Here is a 13374-nt window from a genome sequence, read left to right on the forward strand (position 1 = left end):
AATTAACAAACTTTGGTCAGTGCCAAGTCATGATCATTTTATGCAAGTTTTGGCTCAATCGTACTGATGGAACTTGAGAAGAAGTCCAAAATGTGTTTTCAAGATGGCGGCCATGGCAGCCATGTTGGATTCCGAACCAACCCGAAATTAACAAACTTTGGTCATGTCACGATCATTTCAGGTAAGTCACAGCTCAATGAGACATGTAGAACTTGAGAAGAAGTTGAAGATGTTTACGACAGATGACGGACAAAAGACGCCGGACGACACCGGACAAAAGGCGATCACAATGGGTCATCTGACCCTTAGGGTTCAGATGACCTAAAAAGCATTATTTTCTTGAAATGTTCATGCTCTGAAGGAAGAATATTTAAAGCAAAAAGTCAAATATATAGGAGTTTATAGCTCTTACAGGAAACAGTCATGTTCTAAGATCCAAAAAAACAAAAATAATGAAATTTAAATTTCAAAATACACTAATGTAGGTTTTTGTACTGTTTTTTTTTTTTGTTTTGTCAATGATAAGTTAATACTCCATAAAAATCATTTATCAGCTACCATTTTAAGAACAATAAAAAGTCACTTTTACTTACAGGTTTTTGATCCCATTCCTGGTCTGTTAATCGCCCCACTTGATAAATTCCAACAGAGTTTATTGCTTCAGTTTGTGCAAGGGAGGTAACTTCAACAGAGCCGTGGGCCTTTTTCACAGTCTTCAACCACTCAATTTGTCTGTTGGTATCATGCTTCAAACAAAAGAAATAAATTATGACAAATCATGGACCAGACTGTTAAGTATGATGAATATATAATCAAAATTTGCTAGTTTGCCATTCACTGGGGATACAGTTAGCAAAGATCACCATTTTCACGAAGGATATAACATATATTACCTGGAATGATGATATCCATATTGGGTTTGGAATAAAAATCAGCTAGGATTGAAAGGAAAACAAGTGCCAAATCAGACAGTTCTATGTAAATTCAAATACAAGTAATAATAAACAATACATACCAACTTCTTGTGGAGGTTTGGATCAGCTTCCAGCTCATTCCATACCAATTTACATTTGTCCAGGAAGCCTTGATAGCCTATATCATCAGTGAGGTTGAAAATCAGTGGAGCATATCCTGTGGTGGCAGAGTGTAGACACTGGACCTTGGCTATCTCTATATCTCCTTCTCCAGCAGAGATAGTGGCTAAATCCACAAACACCTTCAGTTCCTTCAAACCAGCTGTAATAGAATTTTCAAACTAACAATCATCGGAGATCACTGAAAATTAATCTTGCATGTATGATTTAACACAAGATTCAATCAAATGTAAGCAGTATATATTTGGTCCACTTGCTTTGTAATCATGGATTTCTAATATCTAGAATCTTTATTTGAACACTTCCTGATTGCAGTACAATCAGTGTGGAATATCGGTGTTAAGGTACTATAATGGTTACTTACAAGGCATCGATTCCTTTAACCACAGTATAAGTGGTTCACAGTCGATGAATTCTTGGAGACATAAGACATGTTTCTCCTGTACTCCACTAAGGACTGAACAGGTCTGTCTAAGGGATTCATCCAGGTCCTTCATGGCTATGTCTCTTCCTGTCATCTGAAGATAAGTAATTATTATGTTAGTTATTACTGGGTTTTTTTTAAAATAAGTAACTTTTGCAAATAAAGAAGTTACCGGTAAGCTAAGTCTATCTAACATACATCTCTGTTTGATCACATCAAACTTTTCAGGTAAAATGAAATAGATTACAGCACATACATAAAACATCTTCATTCATCATAAATCTGCCATGTTAGTTTCTGAAACATCTAGACATCCAAACATCTAAACACATACACAGTATTGCTAAATCATCGTATTTCCCATTGCCAACTCAATTCTTACAATACCATTAATAAATCACTCCTTTTGACCCATTGGGTTATCAAATAACCCATCTTTTTTTATTCAAGACAACTTGCTTTGGAACATCTCTAGATTTACCATTATGAATCCTATTAACTCAGATATCAGTAGTCTTTTTTAACCATACTCTTGTTGTCTGTACATCTACACACACCATGATCTAGAGTCTGAATGAGCAAGATAAGGATATTAGCCATGGCATAATGACGGGCTAGGACAGAGAGACTCTTCATGCATAAAAGATAGGTAGTTTTCAGTTAAGATAATCTTATATTTGTGATTTAATTGCTAGTTCAACTTGTTTTGAATACATAGACATTGCCCAATGTAAGTGATTACTGCCAGTTCATGTACAATATTTTTATTATGGATATCATAATTTACCTAGTCTATGAGAATCTTTATTGCACTAGACTAAGATATAGTCTATGAGAGTCTTTATTGCACTAGACTAAGATATAGTCTATGAGAGTCTTTATTGCACTAGACTAAGATATAGTCTATGAGAGTCTTTATTGCACTAGACTAAGATATAGTCTATGAGAGTCTTTATTGCACTAGACTAAGATATAGTCTATGAGAGTCTTTATTGCACTAGACTAAGATATAGTCTATGAGAGTCTTTATTGCACTAGACTAAGATATGGTCTATGAGAGTCTTTATTGCACTAGACTAAGATATGGTCTATGAGAGTCTTTATTGCACTAGACTAAGATATGGTCTATGAGAGTCTTTATTGCACTAGACTAAGATATAGTCTATGAGAGTCTTTATTGCACTAGACTAAGATATAGTCTATGAGAGTCTTTATTGCACTAGACTAAGATATAGTCTATGAGAGTCTTTATTGCACTAGACTAAGATATAGTCTATGAGAGTCTTTATTGCTAGACTAAGATATTTCAAATTGTGTGTCAAAATAGTTTATAAAATTGTTGCTACCCATGTTCTTCTAAGAAAATGGCAGCCCTTGTAACATTAGCAAGTCATCCCTGAATCAGGACAATATTCAAAAAACATTATAAACATTTTCCACAAGAAATATCCACAGTCATTTATCATAAGTTTCAGCATTTTTTACAAGACTTTTAAAGTTTTTTTGCAAAATGTGATTAGAAACAGGCATGAAAGAATAAAGAGAATGTGCTACTTTTGACAGGTTCATCACATGTTATCATAGTCTTAGATTTCTTCCTCTTATTGACAATAAAGGTGGAAAACACAGCTATTTGTAAAGAGAATGATACAAATAAAAAATTTAGAATGGGATAGAGATTGGAACTAGGTAATGACATATGTCTGTTTGTACTCCTTGGGATAATAAACAATTCACAGTGTTACTAGAAGCTAAAGCTGCCAATTGCACCTTCAGGAATTAAGAATTATGAAATATATGAGGATATAAATACTGTATTCAGGGTGCAAGAGTTAAAACAAGGGTCATGTGCATCATGACTTTTTTCGCATCATTTTGCGTGTTCGTTTATTTTAGCTAGTCATGACCTGATATTTCACTCTGGGAGGTTTGCAACACTGCTTACCAAAGAACTAGAAAAGACATGAATTCCTATGGTCCCATGCATATATCAAGCAAGATTGTTAGATGAAGTTTTTAAATGTGACCTTTGGCCCTTGAACGATGACAACCTTAATATCATAAAGTGTAGAACTTGTTGTTATGATACTACAATTTTTGTATGGAGTAAATATGAACCAAAACATTGTGGCAGGATGGGCACCGTAATACCAGATCATCATTCCCATCCTCCCATTTGGCTGGGGCATCAATAAGAAACTTAACAACTAGAGAAAAAAGAACATTTAATTTGAAACAATGTAATTCTTACAGTTTACAACATTAATCAGATTATAAAACAACTGATTTACCATGTTAAAAGATACTTACCACAGATGTGATAAGCTCTATAGGCCCAAAGTCCCCATTCAGTTTATAGGTTTCTACCACCTGCAATATAATCCTGGCTCCTTCTACACAGTTTTCCAGATCTCTGAACAGTTGGATTTGATTCATTCGTTCCTCTATCCATGCTCCATTTCTCTCCATTGAAGAGAACTCTTTTTCCAGTTCTTTATTCTCCATGTTACCAAATAGCTTGTTGAATTCCTTGAATGTCATTGATCCTTGTTTGATCTTTCCCACAACAGAGTTCCACCAATCTAGAGTAGGCTGCCAAACATGTTCAAATGTTTCTGCAATCGACAAAACCCTTTCTTTCTGTTTCACAACCTTCTGGCCAGTGAAGTCCCATTTGGTTGTGAAGATGAGACTCTGGAAACAATGCTTCATCTGTGGAAGTAAATCCAGCTCTTCTTGAGCTAGTTCAAAGGCTGTCACCACTGGCTGGTATTCATCAGGATGCATCATATCAGTCAACACTCCAGGTTTACATAGCTCTGCCACTGGCACTTTTTCAAAGTTCTTCAAATCTCTCAGTTGTCTCTCTACAGTTTCTATGTTCACTAAAAACATTTAAAAGAGTATTGTGAACTTAAGAAATAAGAGGTTTACAAAATCTCTGTCCCTGCTGTGATTTCAGAGTCCAACAAGCACAACAGTTTAGGATTTTCCATTAACTGTTAACTAGTGTACCATAAACAAAAGGCCTATAGGGCATGGATTGCTTACATAGTTTAATTCATTGAAAGTGCTTCATCTAAACTACATGAAAAGCATAAAAAAGATTTATATCAACTTCCCTTATTAGACCCCACTCCTCTTCGAGGTTTACATGGGGAAGTTGCCAGATACTGGCCACAGGTTTTTATGGTTTTTCTCTGTTGTTATCCCAAACTGCCATACCCTTTAATTACCCTGGTTAATAATAGCATGTAAACCAAGCTGCTCTGCTCCATGAGAGTTTAAAGGCACCATTTATACGATATATTAAATTCCCATCACTCAATGATGTTTCGGACCAAACTTGGACATTATTAGTTCCTTTTCACTGAAGAGGGATTCAGAATAATTTGCTATATTTTGCCTTTATAGGCCCCACTCCTCAGGCCCCTATGCACTGAGACCTATCATTTATACAGAACTAGTATTAGGTTTTGTTTACCCAAAAATGTTTCAGATAAAACTGGGACAAAACTAGGCATTCATAGAGGAAAACAAGGATTTTGAAGAATTCTCTCCATTCCTTCTCTAAGGCAACACCACTCCTGCTCCAGGGGGAAGAAACCCACATTTATACAAAACTGATTTCCCTTAACTTATAGACGCTTCAGATAAAATTGGGACTGATCATGAATTCCTACAGAAGAAGGTTTTTAAAGTAATTCCTATATTTCCCCCTATTGGGCCCAACCCCTCCATTTATACAACATAAGTTGCTCTTCAACCTTTTTGAAATCCTACTTCTTCATTTGGACTTATCAGAATTTGTCCAAATTTAATCTGAAGCATCCTTGGGTGAAAAGTTTGAATAAACAACAGGTTTCTGTCATAACCAACAAACTTTTCAAATTTTTACATAAAACTAAGGTCTATCATATTATTTTTTTGACTCTCCAAAGAACTCCTCTTGGAGTCATGATTGTTCTTTTGGAGATTTTAGAATAAGTAGATCAATGATATATTTTAAACTGAATTATTTTAATCATTGTAGTACAAACTTGGTATAGTTACCATGAATTCTGCAGCACATATCCAAAAAAACTGTCACAAGGTCATAGGTTTCTTGAAACAACTTCAATTCCTTTTGTCGCAGGGTAACCATCTGTTTGATATACTCTGGTTTCAGTGATAGATTATTCTTTATTGATGACATTGTGATAAGTCTGTCAAATTTCTCTAAATTTGCACAAATAACACTGAAATCTTTCACCAAAATATGGCCTGATTCTAACTGTTCCATTCTGTCCTGAATAGCAGTTGTGGCCTGGGTAAGTTGTATACCGCTTTCTTCACTAAGGTGCTTGGATTGCTCAGTTAGATCTAGAATTAGACATCATAATAAGCAAATATGTACAACTAGAATTCAAATATTGTGAATAACTTTGCCAGTTTAGACTCTATGGATATATTACCACTTTCCAACAACTTTGATTAAACTTCAGATTAAACCATATACGATTAATTCATTGAATATTTTGACCCTCTGACTACAAGTCCTCAGGAATAAGTTTCGACTATGGAGCAATCCTGATAGTTTATTAAGCTCTGACCAATTTTAATGCTGTTGGCCAGAGATTGGGTCAAAAAGAATCTATTTTGGAAAACATGCCTAAACATTTTTTTTTCCATGAAGATTCTGACAGTATTCAAAACCAATTACATACCGTATAATCATCCCAGTTGTGGGCTTTATTGAACTTAGCTACTAGCACTTAATCATCCAGAACTTATGACTTTTCTCAATCTTTTAGTAAAACTGGCATCCTTTAAAGAACACATCCTAGCTATATACAAGGAATATAATACACCAGTGCTTATGAAACTTAAGATTCTGATATATTTTCACACATAATAGCCCAAGCTGACAAGTTATACAATTCCTTAAATTCTATCATTTATATCTACTGGCCAAACAGGACACTAGGTCATTCAGAATTTCAAAGACAATTAATCATGAATGAATTAAGAATAATAAACCACACATTAAGCTCAACAACACTTAATGCTCTTAATCCCAGAATTACCTAAATTATCTTACATTTTCTTTGTTATGATTGGAAGATTCTTCAATTGCTATATCAAGACCTTGCAGCATGCTATTGACCAAATGTCACTATCTTGTGCCTAAAATTTGTTTCACAATTTATCAAAGTCAAAAAGATCACCCTTTCAAGCTACTTCTAAAGTCACACTATTCAAGGTCTCCTGGCTGTAAGATGAAATCCTCTCAGTCTTAATCATGATAGTGAAATAATAAAACTGATCATCTCAGTATGCTGTAAACAAAGTAACACATGTAAATAAGATATTCTGATATTTAGCAAAGTAACTGGAACAAAATTAGCCCTTGGACCTTTAGGATACCGTATTTTACCAGGTATAGGCCCATGCCTAGGAATAATCCAGTCCCCTACTTTTCATATTTTCCGTGCCCACATTCAGGAAAAAACCCATCCCACTTTTAAAATGTCTGGTCTAGCATGAAAAAAGTGAAAATTACAGAGTAACGATAATCATTTTGTTTAAACAAGAGGCCCAATGGGCCTGTAGTGCTCACTTCTTTTTTGGACTTCGTCCTAAGAACATACCAGCCAAATATCTTGGATCTAGGCCTCTTAGTTCATGGGGAGAAGTCATTTAAAGGTTTTAACAAATCTGACACCTGTAACTTGAATATAGGCCAAGGTAATTTTTTTAGCAAACTTTGTCAGGCTTCTTCCTAGGAACATACCAGCCAAATATTGTGTCTCCAGGCCTTTTAGTTCATGTGAAGTCATTTAAAAGTTTTAACAAATATGATCCCTTTTGACCTTGAATATAAGTTAAGGTCATTTGTCTTCACCAGTTTTGTTGGGAGTCATCCTAGGAACCTATCAGCCAGATATCATGCCTCTAGGACTTTTAGTTCATAAGAAGAAGTCATTTAAATATTTTAAGAAATCTGACCAATGTGACCTTGAATACATATCAAGGTTGTTTCTTTTCACAACTTTGTTGGGCTTCACCCAAGAAACATACCAGCCAAATTTCATGCCTCTGGGCCTTTTAGTTCATCAAAAGAAGTCATTTAAAGTTTCTTATGAAATCTGACCCCAGTGACCTTTGAGCCAGGTGAGCTAAAACTGAGAAAAAAACAACGTCTTTCTTTCACTGTTATCTCATTTAATTAGACCTAATAAAAAAATTCAGACAAGTTAATTTTCGTTTTTGATTTTGTTAACCCACAGCATCATTTTAGGCAGCATGTAGGCCTAATCATTCTGTAGCCTTCTCATCGAATCAAATCTTCTTATTAACTTGAGAAATAAAACTATAGAAAAGTTGATACATATATATCAATATTTGTCTCAACAAATGATGTTGTGGTTGAAGTCTGGACACAACACATTTTCCTTAACTCCTAAATCAAGTAACAATACTTGTCGTACATAATACACTTGTCAATATTTTAATGGAAATAACGATATACAGTGGAAACCACTTAATGTCACATCTGTTAATGTCACTCTCTGGTTAATATCACATTTTCTTGAAACATGTTTTTTTTCCTAAGATATTCTATGTAATCCAACATCTGATAATGTCACTTATTTTCACTTCATTTTGCCGATTATCCCCCAAAAAACACAGGTAAATCAAAGGTAAGTGACGACAGGAACTATGGATTCATGCCTGAGGAGTTATATATCACACCTGGACACATATTGGCCCTATTGGCCAACTTTTCACACCTTGCAACTCCCAAACAATAAGATTGACCTGCTTACCTGTAAGGTCCAGCTAGCTCAAAGGAAGCCTAGTGCATTTGTTTTTTTTAACTGGCTAGTGCATTCCAAGTGTTAATAAAACCACCAAGAAAATACCCCCACGTCCAGCTTCACGTGGCACAAAGAAACAGAATATTCTTAATGAGATCACTATGGTGATCATAAAGCTTTCCCATATTTATCATCAACCTGCATCTTTTGAACCCTTGTGTTATGAGTTTGTCAGTCAGTTGACAACTTTTTTGCATGGAAATCATGATAATGGGAACAGGTCTTTGAATATCAAATCAACTGTGACATGTAAATACCATATGTTGGAGATGCAGGAATATTGCTATCCAGAAATGGAAAATTCACAGTAAGAAAATTGAAATCATCACGTTTATCATACAGCTTGGTGAAAAACTATCCATGTTGGTTTAATTTTTTGGGGAAAAAAAGATAAGCAGCTGATGTAGAGGCGTCTGTCGTATCTTTGATTTCCAGATCTGGTGGATATATATGATGGACGTAGTCAATAATTTTCTTGTTATTTAATGACAAAATGTCATCAATATATCTGAAGGTGAAATTAAACAACTTTGCAGGGTCTTTGTGACCTGTTTTGCTCTTCAATATATTCGGCCTGGTATGAAAACAAAGACAAGTCAGCCAACAGAGGGGCGCATTTGGTTCCCATATATATGCTAATAGCCTGTTGGATGATCTTACCACCAAATCCGACAAATATGTTGTCAACCAGAAACTCGATATGTGTTTTAAACCTTTGTCACTTGGAAATTGTCACGCTGCACCCATTGTTGGAGTGGGTGCCATGCCGATAAGTTTTCTGACATGTCCAACGTACTGCCAAACTTCTTGAAAATAAGTCTTTAGTAGGTAACTGGTATCATTTCAAAACAAAAAAGATTATTTTGCAAAAGACAGATATCTAAGAAAATAATCAACTATCAACCATAATTAAAGATAAATTATTAAATTACAACACCAAACCTCAGCATGTCAATAGCTTCATTACAAAAGTTGACATCTTTAAATTCATGTGAACACATTTCCCATAAAACGCTTAAAATGCTAAAATAATCAATTTGTTTCGTGAAATCCATTTATGGGAAAAAATGAATCGTATGGAATGAAAATTGAAAACCCATTGGTTCATAATATCAGAATCTTACCATTATAACATTTCTTTAAATCATTTATAGCTTGCATTACCGTGAGCATTAGCGACAGTAAAATGTTCTGAAATGAGGTTTTCTCTATGCTGTGTTTCACGACACTTAATTGGCCATTGAAAATAACCACTAATTTTACAGCCAATGTGCTAATCGAGTATGGCATGAATCATGTCATGATCATTCACAATAATTTCTAATAGTAGTTCAGATATTTCAAAGAATTAACAAACAAAAGTCAAGGAAAATCAGTGTTTTTTATGAGAAAAACAATTCAAATATCAAATTTCTTGTCTTTAAACAATTTCTGTCGGAAACAAATCAGTTTGGCACATCACAAAATTTATTTCCAGGTTTAGACATCCAGAAAAAATGTGTGCATTGTTGATGTTTCCCTTATTTTCACATTTCCCCCTGAGAAATGGAACGCGATATTAAGTGGGTTTCACTGTATTGCATTAGTTTTTAAAAAACATTTCAATTATACATATTGAGATGGAGATTATCCTTATCATAATCAAATATGGTGGTCATTATCTTCCCTTTGACATAGGGCATTATCCAGGAATAAACCCATACCCGACTTTTGTTCATTTTCAGTGCGCTAGCCCCTGCGCTTATACCCGGTAAAATACGGTAGAATGTGTCATTTCTGTATAAAAAATGATTCTGGTTTAGGGCTTATTTGACTACACTTACCTATATATGTATTGGTATATGTCATGATAATATTTGTTTCTGACTTTGCTACTGTCAATGACACCAAGTGACAGATACTTTGTTGACTAATTTATTTGTCTAAATTTCATGACTTGACTTGTTCTTTTTTTTAATACATAGCTTTGTGTCAATATTTCAATTGTTTTTCACAAATTCTTTTGCATTCCATACCATTATACTCATGACCAAGTACAAAAATTTTAGGTCTTTTGAGCTTCAGAAGACCGAATTGTTAAAAATGACTTTCACAAAGGTGAATTGTTGTTATTTTACAAAATATGCCTTACTACATATCCATGGTGTCTCCAAGCCAAACAGATTTTTGCAGTTGCTTTTAAAAAAGTTATAAACTGAAAACGTAACAAAATGAAAAAAAAGAAAGATAATTAATAATGACCTAGGCTAGGACATCATACAATAGTATCAATTCATACTGATGTGTGCCTCCTGAGCCAAACAAATACAGTTATCTGTATCTAGAGAATTGGTGATACTATGACCAGATATGGCAACTGCCGAGTTAGATACTGAACTTACAAAACATGTCCATGAAATGTTCAAATGGAGTCCATTTCAGAGCTTCATGAAACATCTCTTCTTCTGTCAACCCTTTCCAATGTTTCTCAAATACATCAGACAAAAGTCTTGCATATCTAGCCTTCTCCTCCTTTCCTGAGTGAGAGCTATACCTGATGTTTACATATCCTTTCATCAATGCCTGAAATGGTATACAAGGGATTAGCTAATAGTGTTCATTTAACACTCTGTACAGGTGTGTGGTTAATTGTCTACTACAGACAAAACTTGTAACCTCTCTAATGATTCAACAAATATTCAAAAAGTTGTATTTATTTATAAATTTAACACCTATTGAAATTTATATTTCAAATTATCCAACAATATATTTTTGCAAGACCATCAATTTTCAGTGGATTAATTCTTCAGTTTTGATGATTGCAGCTTGTTGGTTATTTTACTGTAGATGAACAACACATTCAATAAGTGCTTCAAGGGACAGATTCTTCAGACCCTTGAAAATTTGTCCATGATAATGCAAAAACATTATGATAAATCAATCTAATAGTGACTGCCATAAAATGTTTACAAAAGAATCAGTGTATACACTGGGATATGGGATCTGCATTGAAGATAATTTGTACCTCAAATGCTATTTTACTCAGAATATCTTGAATGTGACTTCCAAACTCATCAACATGTTCAACGTAAACCTCAACGACATCATTTAGTGATCTCTGCAATCCAAAACAGATAAACATTGATTATGTTTTGTGTAAAGAATATTCACAGTAAAAGGAAAACAATTTTTGTTTTCATATCAAGCACAACTTAAAAGCTTGTAAACATGTATATACAGAACAACAGATACTGATCCTAGGTTGATACAATTAATTAACAAATCAGATATAAAACATACTTAAGGATGCACTCCTCAGATGGTTTGACCGAAAGTAGGACATAATTCAATATGAAATTAATTTGGACATAATATCTTGGGCTTTGGTAGTCTTATACAAAAAAGTTCAATACTAGGATAAGCTGAATGAAGGATTAAGGTGTGGTTGCTATGCACTTAAAAGCTCCTTAAAGCAACATCCAAGTATCATACCTTATCTTATAATGGAAAAACAAAATCTATTTTAAAGATGTTGCCACGAAAAGAATAGGGAATGTTTGTTTTTTAGGTAAAAAATTAGAACAATATGTGAAAATAAATCATTTCCTGTTATACATATTCTGATGCCATACTGGGAAAAGTGGTGCAGAAATATCTTGATTTTTTGCTTTACATCTACTTTCTAAGATCAAACATTTCAAAAACTCATCATCAGATATAAGATTTTCATTTTATATAACGAGCTACACATATCCAGTTTTGGAGTTTAACTTTCACCCCTTGGTGTTTTGGATTGACTGTGTGCTAATATACAAGATGAAGTCTAGGGAGAAGGGCGGAGAATTTAGTAAACAAAGTCAATTTTATAAAATTGGTATATTAAATAAGGCTAGAGAAACACAATGTTCCACCAGTGATATCAACATGGATATCAATGTTATAAACTTTGTAACACTTAGTAGATAACAATCATTATTATAAGTGATAAACAGAATGTAAAATCATCATTCAGGAAAAAAAAAATTGCAGTAAATATCACTAAATCACAGAGATGCTTGGGTTAGCTTAGAGGGACCCATAATTACCCGTTTTACATAAAATCACCATTTGAATGGGAACTACATTTTGATGACAAAAACATCAAAAAAAATAATGGTGTGAAAATGATGGCTATCTGTGTTGATATGGGAACCTTTTCAGTCATATTTTTCAGTAAACTTCTTTTTATAACAAAACCTATTTGAAGAAAGTTACTTATCATCTTTCGGTCTACAACTTGCTAGTTAGTTAAAATCAGAAATAAGTCACCAAATCTGTTAATTTTAAAATCATGATTTTTCAATACATGCATGCATGTTTGGACTTCTGTAGCCATAAAATTGCAAGAGGGTATGGCCTATTATTCATTCTTGAATTTTTGATTCACATGACGATTACAAAACATTGGCATCCGAGAATGGATTCTTAGGTTATTTCATCATATCTGAGAGGATGTTTGACATGTAACATGACCGATTTGGGGTGTATCGCAGAAGACTGGCATACTTAATAATACCTGTTATCCGTTATTAAAGAGTGCCAGTTTACTGCCATAGGCCCTCAAAACTGAACATGGCTGACCGAAAGCTCACATATACTATTGGTAGCAGTACAGTTTCTCGGTGTTGCCATGGGTGACATTTTTGTTCATAGAATTACCCCATTATAAAATAATAAATCCTTGCTGAAATTAGTCCTGGCATGTTGAAGTGGAAAATTTTCAGAATAATATTTCAGCTTTGTGTTGGAGATAACTATTTGGGCAGTCTCTAATCTGTGTCTACGCACCGAAAACTAGTTTACAGAAAGTGAAATTTTCAGTGTTTAGACGTGGTCAGGTAGTGAAAGAGTTCTGAGTTGGAATTTGCTGAAATGTAAGTAGTTTGTTACCGTGACAGTGTTGTTGATTTTAAGACAGGTGTTTAGAAATTAATTTCTTCTATTAAGTTGTATTTGGGTATTGAAATAATGCTATCAA

At 34.1% G+C, this 13374-nt stretch overlaps 1 protein-coding gene across 1 annotated transcript in view; it reads right to left on the minus strand.

Annotated features, from left to right (window-relative positions):
- The window catches only part of LOC132563651 (E3 ubiquitin-protein ligase rnf213-alpha-like), an 82222-nt gene that overhangs the window by 45803 nt on the left and 23045 nt on the right, over nucleotides 1-13374 (minus strand). Inside the window, exons 10-16 of the mRNA XM_060228390.1 lie at nucleotides 11383-11475; nucleotides 10760-10940; nucleotides 5572-5880; nucleotides 3829-4403; nucleotides 1459-1612; nucleotides 1016-1236; nucleotides 594-746 (exon numbers count right to left, since the gene is read on the minus strand). Coding sequence (XP_060084373.1) covers nucleotides 594-746; nucleotides 1016-1236; nucleotides 1459-1612; nucleotides 3829-4403; nucleotides 5572-5880; nucleotides 10760-10940; nucleotides 11383-11475 — 1686 coding nt within the window. The remainder of the gene's footprint in view (nucleotides 1-593; nucleotides 747-1015; nucleotides 1237-1458; nucleotides 1613-3828; nucleotides 4404-5571; nucleotides 5881-10759; nucleotides 10941-11382; nucleotides 11476-13374) is intronic.

This window comes from Ylistrum balloti, unplaced genomic scaffold (assembly GCF_031769215.1).
Source record: "Ylistrum balloti isolate Yb309-2 unplaced genomic scaffold, AGI_CSIRO_Ybal_v1 Utg371810, whole genome shotgun sequence".
Classification (NCBI taxonomy): domain Eukaryota; kingdom Metazoa; phylum Mollusca; class Bivalvia; order Pectinida; family Pectinidae; genus Ylistrum; species Ylistrum balloti.